The following is a 20,411-nucleotide window of genomic DNA, read 5'->3' as shown; positions in this document are numbered from 1 at the left end:
ATAACACAATCACAAATAATTTCCTTCTTTGTCTTGGAGCTATATTAAAAAAAAAAAATCAATCAATCTCTTTCTTTAACTAAAATGATCTATTCTGCAAAATGTATGAATCCAGTATCTAACTTAAATAATTTGGTTCCTTGATTAAAATTGTACTGAAACTCTTAAACCGCTTATTGACTACGTATGTAGCAAATAGGTGTTCCAATGATTTATTATTCATGTGGGCCATGTTCACTGAACGACTTGTGTCACGTATAACAGTGGGTGGGTACAAACCCGAGGCTGTTCAAATTCCAGCCGCGGCTCTGGCAGTGACGTCACGCCCAGGCGCTTCTCCTTCGGCCCAGAAGTGACAACAAAACAAACGAACGCGGATGCAGCGATGGGAGTGGCCACACGATCAGCTTGGATAACAGGATATGTCTAGTTTTGGGGTGAGGCGGCGGTGTTAGCCAGTTTCCCAACTTCTGCAAAAAAAAGGACGACGTAGATGAACCGAAGTGGCTCGGAGCCTCGCAGCGCTTGGACCAGTGCGGAAATACCAACACAGTCCGCTGCTCGGCAGAGTTTCCACTCTCCCCGCCTCATGTGAGCCTCAGCTGCGGGGAGAAAGTTGTGCTGACATGTTTCCCTGTAACTAAAGCCTCGCCTGGATTTCGCAGTCTCTTTCTATTTTGGATATTTTGGCGTCCCGGACTGGCCTGATCGCCATATTGCGCGCGGTGAAACTCGAATGAAAGTGATCAGGAGTTTGTCGCTTCATGGAGCTGCATGCACTTTGATCCAAACCACAGCCGCTCCACGGAGTCGGCGGTGGACAACAACTTTTGGCACCGTTTGTAAGGTACACACCCGCTGTTTAGCGCTTTGCTAACACTTCTGCTCTTCCTTGTTGGTGCCGTGTTAAACAAACATATCGGCTGCGTGACCCCCCCCCTCTGCTTCCTGCGTGTCTGTGCCAAATGGCCCCCAGTGCACTGTCGGCTGCGGCTCGCCTCTGCGCCGCAACAACAGCGATTTTATCGATTATAATGTTGAAACTTCGTGTTGTTTTTGCTGTGTCAGCTGCTTACCTCACCTGACATGCTGTGACTTCATCCCTCTCACTGTACTGTTGGCCAGTTTAGGCCGTGGTTTTTATTTAATATCGCGATGTTTTTCCCCCCCAGAAATACCGGTACCACAAACAACATTGCAGTATGCGTTGTCGATTTAGCTGGACCCTGATATGTGATGTGGTGTCGGGAAGTGGAAGGCAATGTTGTAACCTATTGTAATCACTTGTTTTGTTGTGCGAACCTTGTATAACCCTGCACAGAGATTTTTACTGGAAGCTAATTCAGTTTCACTGTTATTCCTCTACTACAGCAATAGGCTACCATGATTCTTAATCTCCGATTCTATATTTTACTGAACAAACTATTTGACGACAAGACAGTGAATTGTGGTATATTTTCCCCATGTTCGCATTAGCTAATGGTGAAGTTGTGTGCACAGCTGTAAGGACCCTTCATGCTGCCTTTACTTCCGAAAATGTACCCGTCCTTTTCTGGCGATGTTACGTCACTGATCACATGCTTCCATGCGATCTTTACGTTGGTATTGCTGTTCACCATTTTGTTCACCAGGGGAGCAGCGCAGAGTCAAACTTCCAAACCAACATTGCGACTGCATAAGGAGTATTTATAGTGTACCTCCTACACTAAAACAGCAGTACTAGTAGTAGGAGGCGGTGGTCGGTGAGGCCGTTAAATATATCGGAAAATTTCCGCCATTGTTCGGTCTTCCTCGTGTCTCATTAGAGCTACGTATCGGGTGGTAACAGCAACAACGTTTTCCGGTGGTACTGCCACCTCAATCTTTTGTTGAATGTTTTATGATGCTAATTTTGAAATTTCAATGTTTTTACTATGGCTGTCAATGGATTCAAATTTTGGATTTAGTTTAATCGCACTAAAGTAGAGTTGTTGATAAAACTCTTAAAAGTTGTGGTTTAGAGCAGTAAAACATTGTGTGATTAATTTGCGATTAATCGCAAGTTAACTCTGCTGTGCGATTAAAGAGGATTAAAAAACTGTAATCTATTGGCAGACCTAGTTTTTACAGAAAATGGATGGGAGACAAAAGGTGACATGGATGCCATGATTGTGGGATTTTTGAGCTGCTTTGACCATAATAACCTACTTACTTCTACTTGTTGTTGTACACTATACCAGACGTCCCCAGGATTTTTTCCCAACATATTGGGTGCCTCTGATAAAGTGGTCGAGAGTTTGACAACGGGAAATCAGAGTGCATTGTACATCTTTTACTTAAGGTCTGCCTTTAGAGGAAGAGTCCTACTCAGCTGACAGTGAGGGAACGCTGACACAGGGAGTCATTTTTCAAGAAATGTTGACAAATCAACCAGAAAACTGTCGTGAAAAACACCCCTGTGATCCTTGTCCAGGGGTCCGCTACACTCTCAGTATTGCTAGTCAGCATTTCTTGACGTTGTTTTGGTAAGATGTATTCTTTAGTACATAAATTGTCAGCAGGTTGTGCTCTTGCAAGTAACTTATGAAAACACTGGCACATTAGTGGCTGCGCCTTCTAACTCTTCCTCTCTCTTCTTCGTCAGGTCCCGGAACTCTAATAAAGCCCAGAAGAACAAACAACTCCCCTCAAATTTGATTGTGGATGGAGTGTTTTCCTTTGTGGATTTATATTTCCTGGCAGATACCTCAGTAAGCAAGGAAGCCTAGACACCCAGTTGGAGGCTCGGCGGCCTCTCGTCATTGTTTGAGGCCCTGCAACTTTACTATGAGTCTTCCTTCTCAGGTGAACCCCGACAAGACTAGCAAGCATCGGCCCGCGGCTATGAAAGAGCCTGTGCAGCATTCAGGGGAGGTATATTATGGGATGGGCCCCCCAGCTTTAGAGACGAGCCACACGGAGACCGCTAGTGGCTCTGGAGTTTATAACCCAGAGAAAGGGCCCCAGAGTCTACCTCCCTATCAGCAGGCTGCGCCCGTAAAGTGGATGGCCCAGAACTCAGTACAGGCTCCAGGCTGGTCTCAAGAGGCCCCCGCAGCAGCATGGGGGCAGAACTTTGGCCCCTACATGAGTGGAATGAACGTCCGGAGTCAGATGGGTTTCCATAAAGGACTTCATGAAGGTGTCGCTCTGCAGATGGGGAGTGAAGGTCAGCAGCCGCAGCAGCAGCAGCAGAGGCCAGTTGATGTTTACAGAGATGCCCCTCAAAGTCAAGCTCAGGGGAGGGGTCTTCAGTGGGAGCATGCTGCGTCTACCATGCACCAGGCTCAGATGCAAGCATATCAACATGGCCACAAAGATCTTCAGGGTCAGTCTCATGTGGCGGGACACAATGTGCAAGGGCCCATGCTGCAGCCCTTCCAGGCCACGTTCCGACCCAGCAAGCAGCAGCAGTTCCCCCCTGGATACTACTCAGTCTTCCCAGGAGGCAAGGGGATGCAGAACCTGCCGTATGGCGAGCAGCAGAAGACGCAGCAGCAAATGATGCACCAGGTGCAGCAGCAACAGATGCAGCAGCAACAGCAGCAGCAGCAACAGCTGCAACACCGTCTTCAGCAGCAGCATCTGCAGCAGCAGCATTTGCAGCAGCAGATGCAGCAGCAGCAGATGCAGCAGATGCAGCAGCAGTACCACCAGCAGCAGCAGCTGCAGGGCCGCATGCAGATGCAACAGCAACACATGCAGCCGCCGAGCGTTCCTCCACAGCAGGAGGCTGCACAAGTGCAAACAAACCCAACTTTTGGCTACCAGCCATCTGAGCTTTGTTTACATGACTCTGGATCTAAAAAGGAAGGAGCCAGAACCGTGGAGCCCCAGCAGGGAGCCATGTCGGGTCTCGCCGGACTTGATCCGCGTGCTGACAAGGTAAATCCAGGAGAAGCTTCAGACACCTGGCCGGCGGCTCCTCGACGTTCACGCAGGCTCTCCAGAGATGGCCAGTCCCCTCAGGGACCTCCCGCCACAAATCTCTGGTCCACGACCTCCAAAGAACCGGCGCTGCCCCAGAATGGTGTCACAAACGTGCAGGCTGCAAAAGTAGGGGAAAACCAGGGAGCGCCAGGGGGAGTCATCCAGAGTACCAGGAGGAAAAGGAGGACCTCCAAGGAGATCAACTTAGAGACTCTTGCCATGAAAGCATCTGAGATGGAGTCTCTGCCTCCCAAAGCTGTCAAGGTTAGCATCACAGCTCTTCCACCTCAACACCAATATTTTAAGGAAATGTTCACTTTTTCATGCAGTTGCACAAAGAGGAAGGTTTTGGTTTCCTTCCTCATGAGTCCAAAAATCATCATCCACCTGTTAATATGGTTTCTCCTCAAGCTAGCTTTTGACTCAGCGAGTACATTTACCACAAATGATCTTCGACTCCATCTGGATACTGACCCAAATGTCTAAATAAGTCAGCCTCCATTTGAATTGCAATTTTCACCACATGAATTGAATTAATACAGATTTGCTGAGGCAATTTTTGAAATACCTAATGTATATGACATGCTAGCACCTAGGCAGGACCCAGAGGCTACGGTACACGCAGCCTTTTACCTGTAGTCATGTGGCCTTCGCAAGGTCAAAACTGTAAAAAAAATTAGGTTCAATTAGAACGCTTAAAAGCTTTTCAAGATAATATCTTGTAGTGTGCCGTCGGTCACAACAGAAACAGTATATAATGTGGCCTCTCGGAGAATTGAATTGCTCCATTCAATTCCCTCTCTTTTTAAAGTTTGAAATGCTGTTGATAGCAATGAGCTCAGTTGGGCAGCAGGTGGCAGGGTTCCATGAGTATTCCAGGTGCTAATCCGGATGGATGTTTTTGAGTTATGTTTGCTAACAGACGGAACACCGATGGTCACATGACCACTGTGGCAGAGGTGATAAAAGCTAGTCTTTTGAAAGTAAGGTGTAAGGATGGTGCTTCAAACGGTTCATTTGCTTTACAACAACTGTTTTCAGTGGAATATCTAACACGTTTCCCTGCAGCCGTTTTTTGGACCGTCATGGTGTTTTTTTTTTTTTTGTAACGCTTGCAGCCTTGATATACAGTTGGCTGCTGCATGTCTGCACACCTCCACATTCCTCAGGCGCTTTCCCAGTCATTCAGCTGCAGCTGGGAGGGGCAGCATTGTCAACCCTCCACACACACACACACACACCAAACTGGTTTAATATTACTGCAGTGTTGAATTGATTGGTATTTTCCTAAAAAAAGTTTTTTCCAATCTCTTTTTGGACGAGTGGTGTGTTATTGTTAGGCATCTATTCTCCCCTGTTTTCACCCGCTCAGACAGGAAGTGTTGCGGAACTCAAGGATCTGTGGTTCTTGATCTGCTTGTCTGTGTTGCAACACAGTTGAGCAATAAACACGCTAATAAATGTGATAGTAATGACTAGCGTGTGCACCAGGTGTTGAGAGCTCCGGACAACTGAGACACGCGTTGCTGTTATGGAACTATTAGTGGTCATTTTCTATACCACAAAGTCAATGGTGAACAGTTCAGAATTATGAAGACGTACTCATGATCGGATCCAAACATCATCATAGTCACTGACATGGCCCAGAGTTTTTGCTCTGATAAGTCAAGTTCACAGCGACATTCCTGAGTTAGCGTCCTTGGTATAATACTGCGATTGTTGAGTTTCGGCTGCAAGGCGAGGTTGGCATGCTACCAAAGTGTTGCTCAAGAGAAACATATGCTTGTTTTAATGTGCATTTTAGTGGTTGGTTTTACTGCCCTCCTACCTTCTTCTGTTGAATATTTGTGAGCCAGGATTGAGAGAAATTAAAAAAATCCAAGATTTTGCCACTTTATGGAGGACTTTAACTCAAGACAGTAAACATTCTGAAAATGACAAAAGATTGCAATGATTTCAGCAGGAAAATGCAGCTGAGCGAAAAAGGTTTTTGACTCCAGACTGATGGGTGTTGCACCATGTATTCTGGGATTCAAAGACGGTCTCGTAAAACGCTATAAAAAAATTCTATGTGACATTGTGACGCTGACTGAAATAGCATGGCCTGGCCGCCCACTTCTCATTTACTGAACTGTGAATATATAATTCGGATGTGATGTTAAAGGGGTTCTTCTGTTCATTTGAAGCTCACTGTTCCTCTCCAACTGACTCATGCTTGCTGTACCTGCAGGAGGATGGTCCTTCAGGCAGACAGAGCTCCATGGTTCCTCTCGTCATACCCGTGTCTGTGCCTGTGCACAGGAACCAAGCAGACCCAGACGGGGGCTGGCCTCAGGGACGGCCCGGGGCGGGTGAGCGGCCCGCTGGACTCTCAGATCACAAGCTGTCTGTCATCGTCGCTCGAAGAAGATCACTGAGGAACTCCATTACAGACAACTCAGGCCAGGTCTGTCCCCATGCTGAATGTAGTTGGTTTTTGTTTCCTCTTCACTGCTGCAAAAAGAAACTTCTTGACTTATTAAATTAGTCGCAAAGTATGACTCTTTCACTGATATTGGTGATGCTTCAGGACTGCATGAGACTGGAAGTTTCACTTTATTGCTATTAGCTATAATGCTAGTAACACAATACTTCTTTGTCTTTCCTGTTGCTAAAGCTCTTGTTAATGCACACACACACACACACATATATATATATATTTATATATATATATATATATATATATATATATATATATATATGCACACACACACACCAGATTTTCAAGCATTCAAATTTCAAATCTGAACTGTCAAAACATGATTGAACAATATACACATTACTATTCACATACATTCTAAATTTACATTTATTCTGTTTACGACAATCAGACGTGCTGTCGGGTTGTTCAACCTTTGGACTTATACTGACTTATCGACTAATAAAAGTCATCTATCAACATAAGCGTTGCAGCACTTATATATTTACTGCTTCTGTCGACTTCTGTTTTCAACAGAGCAATTTTAATAAAACATTTACTCATTTGTTGCTTCTCTGCGGATATATTTTACTGTTCAGGATTTATTTGTTTCTAGTGTTCTTGTTTGCTTTTCTTGTAAACAATTATTCACACACATTTTGACAAACCTATAGTACGATCATGAAATAATGGAAAGGAAAATAGAAATTATCGTGTAGTGAATTCATTACTATCACTATCAGTACCAGTAATAACAATGAAACACCAATTCTTCCTCTGGCCAGGATGCTGATGACGATTCTGGACTGGATGAGGACGGCAAAGCCAAATTTAAGCGGCGCCCGCGACCCGAGCCCCTCATCATCCCTCCCCCAAAACCATCAACGTTCATCGCTCCATCCGTCTACTCCTGCATCACCTCCTACCAGAGCAACCTCCGTTCCCCGGTGCGCCTGCCCGAAAACCCGCTCACCCTGCCGCCCTACACGCCTCCTCCCATCTTGTCCCCGGTCCGTGAGGGATCCGGCTTGTACTTCTCCGCTTTCCTCAACAACATCGCCTCCAACAGTCAGATTCTTCCACCGCCGCCAACACCAAAGTCAGCCACCAGAAGTCTCCTACGCTCAAGTGAGTTCCGTTTGTCGCTTTCATTTGAGTTCAACAATGACTGTGCATTTATCAAGAATGTTTTGCTTTTGTTTATCCAGCCAGCTCAGAAATCACTCCTCCTGTCCTGCCAATGATCAGCGATGCTACACCAGTGAGCCTTGAGCCGTAAGTACCTGCTTTTCTTTTTATTTTGGCGTCCTTTTCCTGTCTAGACAGCACTTGTCCCTTGTTAGCTTGTAAAATCAAGTAAGCATCACTCTGTCAGTCGACTATTCTACACTTAGTTTAACTGTAGTATCTTGACCTGACAGGCGGATCAACATTGGCCTCAACTATCAGGCAGAAGTTCCGGATCTTCAAGACCGACTGTCCTCGCAGTTGGACCAGCACAAGGCAGACTTGGTTTGGCTTCCACTGGACGATTCGTGCGTCGCACATACTGATCTAGAAGGTAACCGTTGACTGGATTAAATATGTTGGTTCAAGTTCATCTCACCTCTACTAGCTTTAACGCTAATGTTAGCACTTACGCTAAAACTGTTGTATGTGGATATTGGTTAAAGTTCATCTCATCTCTATTAGCTTTAACGCTAATGGTAGCACTTACGCTAAAACTGTTGCATGTGAATATTGGTTCAAGTTCATCTCATCTCTATTAGCTTTAACGCTAATGTTAGCACTTACGCTAAAACTGTTGTATGTGGATATTGGTTAAAGTTCATCTCATCTCTATTAGCTTTAATGGTAATGTTAGCACTTATGCTAAAACTGTTGTATGTGGATATTGGTTAAAGTTCATCTCATCTCTATTAGCTTTAACGCTAATGGTAGCACTTACGCTAAAACTGTTGCATGTGAATATTGGTTCAAGTTCATCTCATCTCTATTAGCTTTAACGCTAATGTTAGCACTCATGCTAAAACAGTTGTACAGTATGTGAACCCATTTACCTGATTCATTTAAACTATAAGGAAGTGAAATGACAAAGTGGCTCATCACAATGCTTTTCATGTGTAACCCGGTCTGTCTCAGTGGTGGGCGGTTTGATGAAGATGGCGTGCTCCAGCGTGCTCAGGGGTGGAGGAACCAACCAGGAGCTCGTTCTACACTGTTTACATGAAAGTGGGGGTCGTATTCTTGTAAGTCAACTAAAGTCATCATTTCCTCTGTTGGCGTTATTGAATAATAGCAAGAGTCCAAAATATGTTTTAAATTTAGCGTGCAGTATTGTAACATGCTTATTAAATGAGTCAAATGTAAACACTTCGACAGCTCTTTTGGGAGGTAAAATTTCAACAGTCAATCCATGAAAAACAGAAAAATGCATGTAAGAAAAACAAGGGAACATGATGGGTAATGGGAAAGTCACTGACTTGTACCTGAGGAGAGTCAGTGTTTTTGGTGTTATGTGTCAGTGTCACTTGATTCTGAACACAGATACAGCAAGGTTACATTTAAAGGTAGACTGAAGTCACACTCGAATAAATGTGAATTTTCTTTATTAGAAATGAAACTCACCACAATGATCCAGTTTTGGGTGATAGCTGGTTTTGCTGGCGAATACATTACTGGTTTGCTGACTGAGATTTGTTTATTTCATCATCAGGAGACGCTGGAACGTTTGATGTTCCAGGATCCGCTCTTCCCCAAAGGCCACCAGCTGGCTGGTTATCACTACTCAGGTCCGGCCTCAAACTTCTTCATTACAGCCAGATTATAGCGACAAATGTGACAATGTCGTGCTCTCCCTGCGCAGGCTCCGACAGCTGGACCGCTGAGGAGAAACACTACTTCAACAAAGGCATCAGCGCGTACCGGAAGGACTTCTTCCTGGTGCAGAAACTGGTAATTTAATTTCCTAATGTGTTCACAACCGACAACATCTGTTTAAATCACCATCGCTTTAGTGTTGATGAATGTGTGACGATTCTGGACAGGGATGTGCTCACATAGACCCCTAGTGGTGCTCAAGTACCAGCCCCTTTTCCTTGCATCAGTTAGTCAAGTGATGCTAAATAGACAACATAGAGTGTTTTTGTACCACCCAAAATGTCTGGACTCCTGGATCTCAGATGATTCTCTAACATTTATCTACTCTCCCTCAGTTTAAATGGCCAAAATGATTAATTTTAATTTAATGTCAACAATGAGAATCAGTGTGTATGACTGTTTTGTGCACATTGACACTGTTTTTAACTGCTTGAAGTCTTTGTTTGGACAATAAATCAAATGTGTGTTTTCACGGTCTTACTGTGTTTTGTGTTTCTCTCCCAGGTCCGAACGAAGTCTGTGGCTCAGTGTGTGGAGTTCTACTACACGTACAAGAAACAGGTGAAGATCGCTCGCAACGGGGTCGTGACCTTTGGTCCCCCAGGCTCACCCGAGGATAAACAGAGCGAGTCCGTGGTGGACCTCAAGGTAGAGTGTCAAGATCAAACCTGTGTTTTTTAAAATAATTTTAACACATTTGTTTCTCATCAGAGTTCGCATCTGCCGAGACCGTCTCAAGACGTGGATGTCAAACAGGAAGTGGCTCACGAGCCCGAGCAGCGCAGCCAGCAGTTGAGGGCAGCCCAGTCTCTGCAGGTCCATGACTACGTCAGTGTCGCCTCCTTGTCCTCTGCTGATTCGCCGATGTGTGAATGAGCTCATGATCTTGTTGGTCACTGCAGGCGGGATCGGTGTTGGTGCTGAAAGAATCTGAAGCCGTGAGCACAGAGGTCCAGCAGCAGCTGCCACCGCCACCCCAGCGGCCTCGGGCGGAACCGGCTGCGAAGAAAGGCAAAGCGCCTCCCAAACCTCCGCCGGACCCTGACGCTGTGTTTCCATGCAAGAAGTGTGGCAGGTACCTGCGACTCATTCGTCTGTAAACTGATGACATATACTTCAATTTAGATAGTTAATACAAGCTGAAGTGTATCAGTTTAGCAAATCTGGGTGTTGATCATGCATTTGACAGGCAAGATAAAAGCTGCATCTTTTGCTAAAGTTATTATTTTTTTAACTAGAATTTTTTGGCCTTAATCTCATGGATGACTTGAAAAACCGAGACTGGACTGGAGTTTTTTTAATGAAGAAAATATTAATCTGTTAAATTTCAGGAATATTTGTCTCATATACATGTATTTTTTTTGCACTTTAACTGAATAAGCACTAAGCTAGAAGAACTTCAGTACTCACTAAAGAACAAGGCGTGGAATAGGTTTGAATAGGATTAGAATAGGAATTGGAGAGGCTTATCATCCACCTGAGACTCATAGTAGAGCGCAACGACTGTATTTCTATGGTTAACCATCATGATTCTGTGTAGCTGATCTTCAGATCAACCATTATATGAGACGCCGTCCCTCGTTTTTTCCAGAGTGTTTTACAAAGTGAAGAGTCGCAGCGCTCACATGAAGAGCCACGCCGAGCAGGAGAAGAAGGCGGCGGCTCTCCGTCAGAGGGAACAGGAGCAGCAGGCGGCGGCCGCGGCCCGAGCCAGGAAGGCTGCGGCGGTGGCAGCAGCCGCCCACATGTCGACCCTGGGTGGCAACGGCGTGTCGGATCAGGCGGACGGCAGCAGCCACGAAGACTCGTCCGTGGAAGACGACGACAACGACGAGGACTGGCACTAAGTCACTGGCATAGTTAAAAAAAAAGAGAGAGATTAAAGTAATGGACATTTCTGTTAACACTCCTGTGCCAGTTCTACTCCAGAGGATTATTTTTGTAAAAGCACTTACCGTTGACTTTCGCTTTCACCAATGTGGCCTTTAATTCTTTTATTTAATCGTTATGCATTTGTGAGTGTGTGTGTGTGTGAGAGAACATTTTTAAGATAATCAGGTTTTCTACTTTGCAATAACACATTAAGATCAAATCCTTTTCAAAGTGGTCCTTTTAGAAATGAATAGATTTGGTATTTAAAGTTTTTGAAAGCTGTTTTCTTCTGAGAAACAACTAAGGGACCTTTTAATTGTACAAAAAAAGTATATGAAAAGTTGCCATATATTTATAATATTGATGTGATATGATGATGATTTTTTTTTAGATAATCACGTCTGCTGCAAGTTGACTTGAGGTTTATTAAATAATGTGGACTCAAGCGTTGTGGGTTTGTTTGACGTGCGGATGCAGTGCTTGAGAGAACCAGAAGGTGGGAGTAGCGACTCACGCCCGGTTCGCAGTGTTTTAAACAAGTAGACGCGACTCGAAAAACCAAGTGAGATGCTCTTCTCTTTTCTCGCTAAGGAAGGGGATTGATTGGGGAAATATGGAAAGACATCGACTGACATGGGATCTGTCTTCTTTTCGTTTTAAATCGCTCTTGTGTTCACGTGATTAGTGTATTACAGTAGGGCTGCGTGTTCATGAGTAATGATGCAATATTGTGGTACTGTAAGTACAGTGATGTATTGTAATATTTTGTAGCCGTTATTTATTATTTCATTTCCATTTGACTGAAATATGAAAAAAAGAAAAATATACTCTTAGTTGCGTTTTTAAATAGGGAGAAGAATCTCCAAGGCTCAGATGCTTGGTGATGTCAGAGAGACTGTCATTGAGCAGAAAGTTGCAGCGAGAAATGTTGAGCTAAAATGAAAACTAAACTATATTTTACTCTTCCCTGTACCACTGTACTGTACCATATGACACTGTAAAATGTGGCGTGACCCTGATGAAAGGGTCATAGGTCGCCTGCCATTCCTCATAAAACCTGTCATTGAGCTGCAGTCCCATAACTTGCTCGGTTAAAAGCCTGTCACCTTCAGGAGATGAGATCTCAGCGAGTCACCTTGAGATCAATCAGGTCATATTTCTGTCATCCTGGACCCTGACGTCTGTCCTGATGAGATATCACCACGGTCAGCTGCCGTGGGGTCGAAGACGTTGAATATCTATAGACGTCAGCACTTCAACTTCCATCATACATATTCCTCTGCAGTCATAATGCTTTCCCCTGCCTCTCAAGCTAACCATCCAAAACAACTGACTGTCCTTTACAGGATCATGAACCAAACTTTAACCTATTTATTATGACCCATGTTATTTTGAAGTTTTAATCCTCAAACTGAGGGTTAAACATGTGGGGACCAGCCAAAAGGTCCCCACAAGGAGGTGTGTTTCCAAGAATTTGTCCCCACAAGTATAACTATACAAGGTCCACACAAACACGCACACACAGACAGCGACGCAGGTTAGAGATTAAGACATCAGTACAATCCGAACGCTGGGATCAATATTCCAAAATGTCCGGAAGACGGATGAGAAAATCAATGGATCGGCCACTTGCTGGGCCGCGGTGACGTGATGCAAAGCAGACATTTATGTTATTTATGCTGCAGCGTGTCAGTGGTAAAGTTAGATTATGGTCTGAGTGTGACCTTTGACCTGTGAGTCTGCCCGGCGGTGTCATCGAGTTCAGTTACACCAAGGCCAAAACACGGCAGCATGACTAAAGTAGTATTTTCATTCGTTTTTAGTCCATTATGGTTAAGACACATTCAGTCCAACGTTGATGCTTCCATATATTAATCTAGAGTGTTTAATGTTTGTGTTTACTAGGTGAATATCTCTTGTATTTTATGGCGGCTGCACAGCGAGCTAAATATTAATCTTCGCATTAAAGATTATTGATGTAACTGGGGGCAGATTTCTTACAAACAGATGCATAAATAAGGTCTGCGCTGAAGTGTCCTGAACTTGTGAGTGGTCACGGCTACTGACTGTAAATTCTTCTTCGTACAGGAGCTCACGCTCCTCTGTCCTTGATTTCCTCCATCACTCCAGCTAACGACTATAGCGCTGATATAGGTGACAAACCACTCAGCTCAATTTCAAAAGCGGCCGGTGGCCTTGAGTGATGTCATTTGCGTCACTGACCTCTTGACCCCCCAACACCTATCTCTTTGATAGGCTGACTCACAGTCATCTTCAGCACCACGTGCAGCTGGACATCACTTACTGGTTCACTTAATGGAATTAAAGCCATCCGTCAGTGTTTCAGCTGTAGTCAGCAGTGTAGCTCCATTGTGGTTATTCACACGGCCCCTCCTCCGTCACCAGTCAGCGCGGTGGGATCCGGAGGAAAACGCTCGACACTGACATGTTCAGTGGTATCCCCATCATGGCTCACCTTAATGGAACATATGGAGACATTTTCCATGTGACAGGGAGCGTTTATTGGCTCCGTCCCTGCTGTCAGCAGGAATAACAGCTCTGGGATGAAGGATCCTCGGAGATGACGCCGCCGAGGGCTGAGACGTGAAGCGACGTGACATTTAAATCGAAAATGGCAGCCAGGTGTGGAGGAGGTGTGGTTTAGTTTCACGAAAATAAACAAGTTTCACGGGTGATGGTGGCCGAAGCCTTTCCCAGGGCACTTCACATCTGAACACATGACCAAAACATCTATCTATCTGTCTATCTATCTATCTATCTATCTATCTATCATCTATCTATCCATCTATCTATCTATCTATCTATCTATCTATCTATCTATCTATCTATCTATCTATCTATCTATCTATCTATCTGTGTGTCTGTCTATCCATCTATCTATCTATCTATCTATCTATCTATCTATCTATCTATCTATCTATCTATCTATCTATCGTAGGAGTTTAGAATTCATGAAATACACAAAAATCCTCTTCATTCTGCAGGTTATCTGGCTGGGAGCTGAGATTCCCAGCTCCCACTTCCCTCTTCCAAGGTAACTGGAATTCAGCATTAGACAGTGTCAAAATGTCAGCACTACCAGTCGCAGAAAACATATTTTCAATGACGACATTTGAAGTCGCTTGTAATAAAGTCAGTTCCTTTTCTTGTGTTTCAGGATGCATTTAAAACGCTACTCACTCATAGAAGATGCAAGACTGAGGAACTTTTAATGACAATAACTTTTGTTTTTCTCCAGAATTTCAATGTGTAGTGTATGTACTAATCTCTTGAGAGGGGTAGTATCAGACTAGACCTTTTCTGAGTTCAGTTGAGCGTGTAGCATGTTCATTACAGACGTGTCCATCTAGGTCAGATGTGGGTGAAGTGCGGCCCTCTGCCTGCGTTTATGTGGTCCTCGTGAGGGCAGAACTATAAAAGAAACTTTCACTTTGTGTGTTTGTTTTCCCTTCCCTGTAGGCAGCAACAGTTACACTCAAAAGTTTATTCAAAGTGTTCAAATTAATAATGTGTATTTTAGCAGTATTTCTTGTCATTAAAAATAAATAAATCAAAGTTATTTAATAATAATAATGGAAAAACTTTGGAAAAATATTCACCACATTCACCAAAAGAAAATCCCAATATTTATGATTTATATTGAAAATCTAAATTGTGTATAAATAAAAACGACGTATACATATTTCATATTTTCTCCTTGTTTATAATGTTTTAGTGGGACAAAAGAGTTCCATTTTTTAACAGTTTTTCTCCTGTTCTTCAGTTCATATGAAAGCTATTCTCACTCATGCAACCTCTTCATAAACGTGCTGGAAAACCTGCAGGATGAAGAGGAAACGCAAATTTGCTGAATGTGTTTGTTTCTTTTGACGTATTTAACTGTCTCAAAACGTGTGCCTCCTGTTTACGTTGAGGAAGGCCATCTTGGATTATGTACTTGGGGTAGTGCTGATTCTCCTACAAAGTGGATCGCAGCATTAGCTACAAAGAATCATTAGAAGAAGCTTCACATTCTGACAGTGAAACGAAGACGTGTGGTCAGCTGGCGACGCCCCTGAAAAAGTGGCCCACCTCAGAATATGCAGAAACCTCCATCTGACTGAAAGGCCAGTTAAAGTCCTGCTGTGTTTATTGAGCAGCACCTCAGCGTTGTTATGACTCTGCAGAAAAAAAAAGCACCCTGGGAAGCTGAAGCTCAGCGAGAGTTTGATGAGGCTTGTGGCTCTGCCAAGCGCGGCCGCTCACTCGCCGTAAGTGCCCCTGTCCTCATTTCCTGACTCCTGCCAATCTTCTCCGGAGAGATCAGGGCAATTTGGCAGGAGCGCCGCTTAATCAGAGCCGCTGTGTATGCAAGGGCATTATTTATTGCTTACCATGCAATAAAGCTGACTGGCATCAGGCACGCTGACAGATTCTCTCCTGGAGACGGGGAAGACAAGCAGCAGTGCTATACTCCCAAGTATTATCCTCAGGTCCGCAATGTTCTGCTTCTGCTGGTTCAATGGAGCAATTATCTGATATTGACTGTCTCAGAGTCAGACCACAGGCTCTGTCAGGTCGCTGCCCGAGAGCTGAACCAAAGAACAGTTTCACCTCCAAGTAAAAGAAAAGTTGTACCACGGGTTCCTCTGCGGTATTAAACTACATCGGTTAGTTGATGACTCTAATTTGTGAGTGGTTGTCTGTTGATATTTGTCTTCATCTGGGCTGAACTTCAGCCCAGGGTGTCCTCTTCCCCGGGTAGCTGGGACAGACTCGACCCCGGTGACCCTAATAAATGCAAATACAGAAGAATGAATGAGTTGCTGAATATTAGGAATGTGAACGGTAAGGTAATTTTGGCAGGTGAATCTTATGGAGCTACACCTGAGTCAAAAGCTTTGAATAAAAAACAGCAAAAAAGGAAAAGTCTGAGTATATATATATATATATATATACACAAAATGAATTTTTCAGAAAACATTTTTTTTTCTGATAAAAACAGACTTTCATTTATTTATTGACTTGGATCAAAAACTGCTGGAAAACCATTTTGAGGGGGTGGATTCTAGTCCTGGTGGCTCAAGTAGCTAGGATGGACTCAGTGACCCTAATAAATAAAATAGTAGAAGACGTTGAATGGCTGAATATTTGAAACGGTGAGTGGGAGACAAGGTAATGACGTTGAATCTTATGGAGCGACATCAGAGTCAAAAGCTTGTGAATGAATATGAATAGAGCTGATATAAAAAAAGGAAAAGTCAGTTTGTTATTAATTCCTTTTTATTTATCAATTCATTATTTTATTTTATTTATTCTTGAACATCTTTTTTATATTTAATATTTTTTTTCCAATTTTTATTTATTCCCAATATATTTTTCAGATTTTTTTTCTGATAAATATTGATTTTTTTTAAATTATTTTTTTTAGGGGTATTGGGGTGGATTCCAAACCTTTGACCCTGGTTGAGTGACATAGAATTCCACGCCAAATGAAACCACCCAGAGCATCCTGGAACTCTGCTCTAATGGAGCTCTGGCAGAGCATCACACACTCACCACACCATCCTACCGCTGCTCCGTGATCGCTACAAATCAGAACACATCCACCGCTAGACATCTTGGCCGGCTAACAGTCCATCACTTTTGGGTGCGGGAGAGCAGCTCGGGCTCCTGGTGCCAGCGGGGCGGGGGCGGCGGAACTGGACAGAGCAGATAGTAAATCGAGGAGATAAATCAGAGACTCATCAGCTGCGTGGTGATGACTTTATGATGGACGGCAGAGTCAGAACGGGTCCAAGCCGATGATGGATGGCGAGCAGATTGGAGAGGACCAGCTCCAACTGCAGACTCAGCACTCTTTGGTGAGCGTCGTCACATGGTCACAAGCTGATCGCAAACCATGCAATGTTTCTGTCACCTGGCTCAGTTTTATTCGACTCATTTTTGATCATAATCTTGAAGTGTTGCAGCGCATTATAGGAGCTGTGGACGCACAAACTTCATCAAAACATGTTGTAAGACGGTTGAGCAGGAAGGTTGCATCTGTCTCCAATGTAAACTGCGACCAAAGTGTTAAGTCTCAAGTGACATCGAGAAGAGAAACGCATGTCCACAAAGGCAACAACAAACACAGCTGGAACGATGATCATCACCAAGTCAGTAATGAGAGTAATGAGAGCAATTACTGTAATTATTACCTACATTTCCAGAGAGCAGCTCTCATGGAAGAGATAAAACCCTCAATCAGTCACCCACATGAGGTCACCTCAGGCCACTCGCACACAGAAGAACGCTGACTAATGCAGCAGCAAATTACTCAGTGATTTATGTCCTCGCCGCCTTAAGTGCTCCGCCGAAGATGAGGCACACTTCTGCTACACCAGTGTACAGGCTGTTGCTTCCACATCCAAAGTGCTTTAATAGGGACGTCCAGAGGTCCGTGATCCGATGTTTGGGGCCCACATTCAAGTCACTGACACAGACAAGCAGGTAAATACATTCAGTTCCCTGTTGTCTCTGAGGAGACGGTAACCCTAACCCCTCGCCCACCAGAGACACTGAGTCGGAGACCGGAGTCTCAGCTGCTGGAAGGTTCTCAGGACTTCCTTTGATGGAGAACACAACAGCTGTGAGTCGTTCTTGTGATCCATCATTTCCTCCTTGGGTGACTGTAAAAAAGGATTCAGGTGTTGTAGGAGTGCACTGGAGCCAAAAGGAGGCGCCTCACTGGTTCAATAAAGCTGTAGAATGTCATTGGTTTTTAATTACTGACGCTTATTGATGGCCTGAATGGCTGAGTGAGCACAAGTGTGCCGTCGCTTCCGTGGATGTGGAACAGAACTGGCTCTTTGATGGAATCTACTGGTGTATTGAGCAGGAGATGGAGGTGTGAAGGCTGCGCCTGTGGAGTGAAGAGGGAGGGAGGGAGCAGTCAGCAATGATGTGGGTGTCTGGGCAGCTGCACCCCAATACAAGGCATTTAAGAGAAAAACACAAAAGAAGTGTGCTAAAAATATAAAGTAATAGCCCAACCGCAAAGTCATAATATGCGAAAATCATTCTTCATTGTCAATAGACTACTTACATCACTTGCTATAGTTGAAGTCTCCAACGACAACAACATAAAACATGGTGTTGTTCTTGTGCATTTTCAAATTGATTTGATTTTTTCTTCCTTGACTGTTTTCTGAGACAATTGCCGTTGTCATTTTAAGATGCACAGTTTTAAGTCGGGTACAGTGGTGGTACCCCAAAAATGGTCACATTGACATTGTCTTCAGCAGGGGTCACCAACCTTTTAGCAACCGCGGGTTACTCAAAGGGCACTGTGTGATCCGAAGGTGTGAGCCATTTTTTCAGTACACACTATCAATTAAGGAAGCGGGACAAGTGGATCCACTTGTCCTTCCTTGTAAAATATCAAAGAAAGAATAAGCCTCCGTGGCAGAAGTGGACCTTCTGGAATACGTTGTAATGCAGCTCTCCTTTCAAGACTCTCTTTAACGAAACTAAAATCGTCCAGGAGTGACTCTGAGAACATTTTTACATCATCGACGTTCTCTTCATCCTGCTCCTGATCAGCTGCCAACTTCAGGAGAGCAGTGATAAGAAGTTTACAACTCGATATGCATCATGATACTTAGGTCTTAAACTTTTTCGATTTTGTTAATCAAAAGAAATAAGTTGTCAGTGTTGTTCAATTCCTGATATGTTTCCCATGAGATGATTCTCAGTGAGAGCCAGACTAACAAAGTATCCAGTTGTGCCTCCTTGAATCAGGATTTCGGTGGCAGTGAGGAAACATCTTTGCTGGCCCAGCGCTCCGTGTCCACTCTCCTCCTCTTCATCTGGTGATTCATGAGAAGGGCCAGCGTCCCTCCTCCCCACCACCCCACACACCCCGTCCTCTTTACTGCCTCCATTAAATCCTCTCTCTCCTGGATGAAACTTCGTCTTCCCAGCCGTAAGAGCTGCGTCCCGGCCATCGCTCATCCTCTGGGTCTTTACCGGGACCCCACCTCCTCCGTCACTCTGAACCGGCTAATGAAATGTAAATTCGATCTGAGGTGATGAATGGCGGCAGGGCCTGCTGGCCGTGATGTCATGTGATTAACCTGCTGTACAGGATATTACGCTCGGCAAACAGGCTCTCCAAACCCACTGATGGCGGCAGATCGTAAACGTTATTGCAGGCTGTAAAATGGACAAGAATATTTGGACCTTACCCCAAAGAGATGAATCCATAACTGGGCGATGGAAAACTGACTTTAATAAAGTCTGATTTTGCAGTTATTATTTCACTACAAGTCAGCAGAGGCTCATTTATTAAATCTATGAAACCTGTTTAGCAGATGAAGAATCACCTCGGCTAGTCCAGATCATAACACGCTCCAGTTATTTTTACTAATGCCACCATAACTTTTCAAAGAGAATATTTCCCCCGCCCAAGTCTAAACTTCAGGACAAAGACACGCCTCCGAACGAGTGCAATAAATCACCAGTTTGTCCCGAACACACCTGACACTTGTCCTCTCTGCAGCTCGATCTCAGTCCAACAATGCACACTTGCTGTTATAAACGCTGAGTCCTGCAGTCCTTGTCCCCCCCTTCGTATTAAGCGCTCCGTCAACCTTGCAACACGCAGACACAGAGCAACTCATTTCGAGCAGTCCCAGCAGATTTGGAGCTCGGGGCGGTGAACCACAGTCACAGCCTGAGGTCAGCAGTTACCTCAGTGCCAGTGAGGACACACCAGGGACGGCAGGTCCGCTGCTTATCTCCCACTTCATTATAGTTGGGTTTTCCCAGCGCTGTGCTGCTGCTGCTGCGTCCAACACTGTGGGTAATAGAAAATGATGAGTCCCGGAGGTGATGGGAAGGTGAGGAGATGACCTCTTCTGCTTTGTCACTCACACTCAGGACCAAATATTTCTCTCTGGTGAAGATATTCGATGGGGAAAGGATGAAGAACATGAATCTGAATCAGCCTCAGCAGCTGAAGAAAGAGCTGTGCCAAAAGGCAGAGCAAGTTTGGAGAGCGGCTGAGGGAAGCTTAAATCCAAGTGAGCAAATTGGGTTTTCTCCTCAGACTGCCTTGGATCTACCTTCCGGATCAAAGCTCGTCGTCCAGGAGAGGCAAGGAGAAGAGTGTCCAACTCTTACTATGTCAAACTGAGAGGACTTGCTGTCCCTGCTGCGTGATATGTAGAAGAAAACAAAAAGTTGACACGGTACAAACTAGAAAAGCACT

At 44.4% G+C, this 20,411-nt stretch overlaps 1 protein-coding gene across 2 annotated transcripts; it reads left to right on the top strand.

Moving 5' to 3' along the window:
- The first annotated feature begins 324 nt into the window (after positions 1–324).
- On the top strand, positions 325–11,603 carry mideasa (mitotic deacetylase associated SANT domain protein a). 2 transcript variants are annotated; one of them, XM_053881650.1, is made up of 14 exons: positions 326–591; positions 666–847; positions 2,624–4,212; positions 6,179–6,394; positions 7,192–7,534; positions 7,615–7,681; positions 7,828–7,967; positions 8,549–8,655; positions 9,123–9,198; positions 9,273–9,361; positions 9,791–9,934; positions 9,998–10,114; positions 10,189–10,361; positions 10,878–11,603. In XM_053881650.1, the coding sequence occupies exons 3-14, from the start codon at positions 2,806–2,808 to the stop codon at positions 11,131–11,133; spliced, it is 3,135 nt and encodes a 1,044-aa protein (XP_053737625.1). In that variant the 5' UTR covers positions 326–591; positions 666–847; positions 2,624–2,805; the 3' UTR covers positions 11,134–11,603. The 2 variants fall into 2 exon arrangements, with proteins under 2 accessions (XP_053737626.1, XP_053737625.1); XM_053881651.1 differs by having other exon boundaries at positions 325–847; positions 9,998–10,102.
- Positions 11,604–20,411: the final 8,808 nt, after the last annotated feature.

The sequence above is a fragment of the Synchiropus splendidus genome, chromosome 12 (assembly GCF_027744825.2).
Source record: "Synchiropus splendidus isolate RoL2022-P1 chromosome 12, RoL_Sspl_1.0, whole genome shotgun sequence".
Classification (NCBI taxonomy): domain Eukaryota; kingdom Metazoa; phylum Chordata; class Actinopteri; order Syngnathiformes; family Callionymidae; genus Synchiropus; species Synchiropus splendidus.
This window is presented reverse-complemented; position numbering and strand designations above follow the sequence as displayed.

Bases quoted from the DNA above. Each gene is read 5' to 3' on its own strand.
- mideasa (XM_053881650.1), top strand. From the start codon at position 2,806: ATGAGTCTTCCTTCTCAGGTGAACCCCGACAAGACTAGCAAGCATCGG. The intron at 7,535-7,614 runs GTGAGTTCCGTT...TTGTTTATCCAG, and splicing joins CAGAAGTCTCCTACGCTCAA to CCAGCTCAGAAATCACTCCT. The intron at 8,656-9,122 runs GTAAGTCAACTA...TTTCATCATCAG, and splicing joins AAAGTGGGGGTCGTATTCTT to GAGACGCTGGAACGTTTGAT.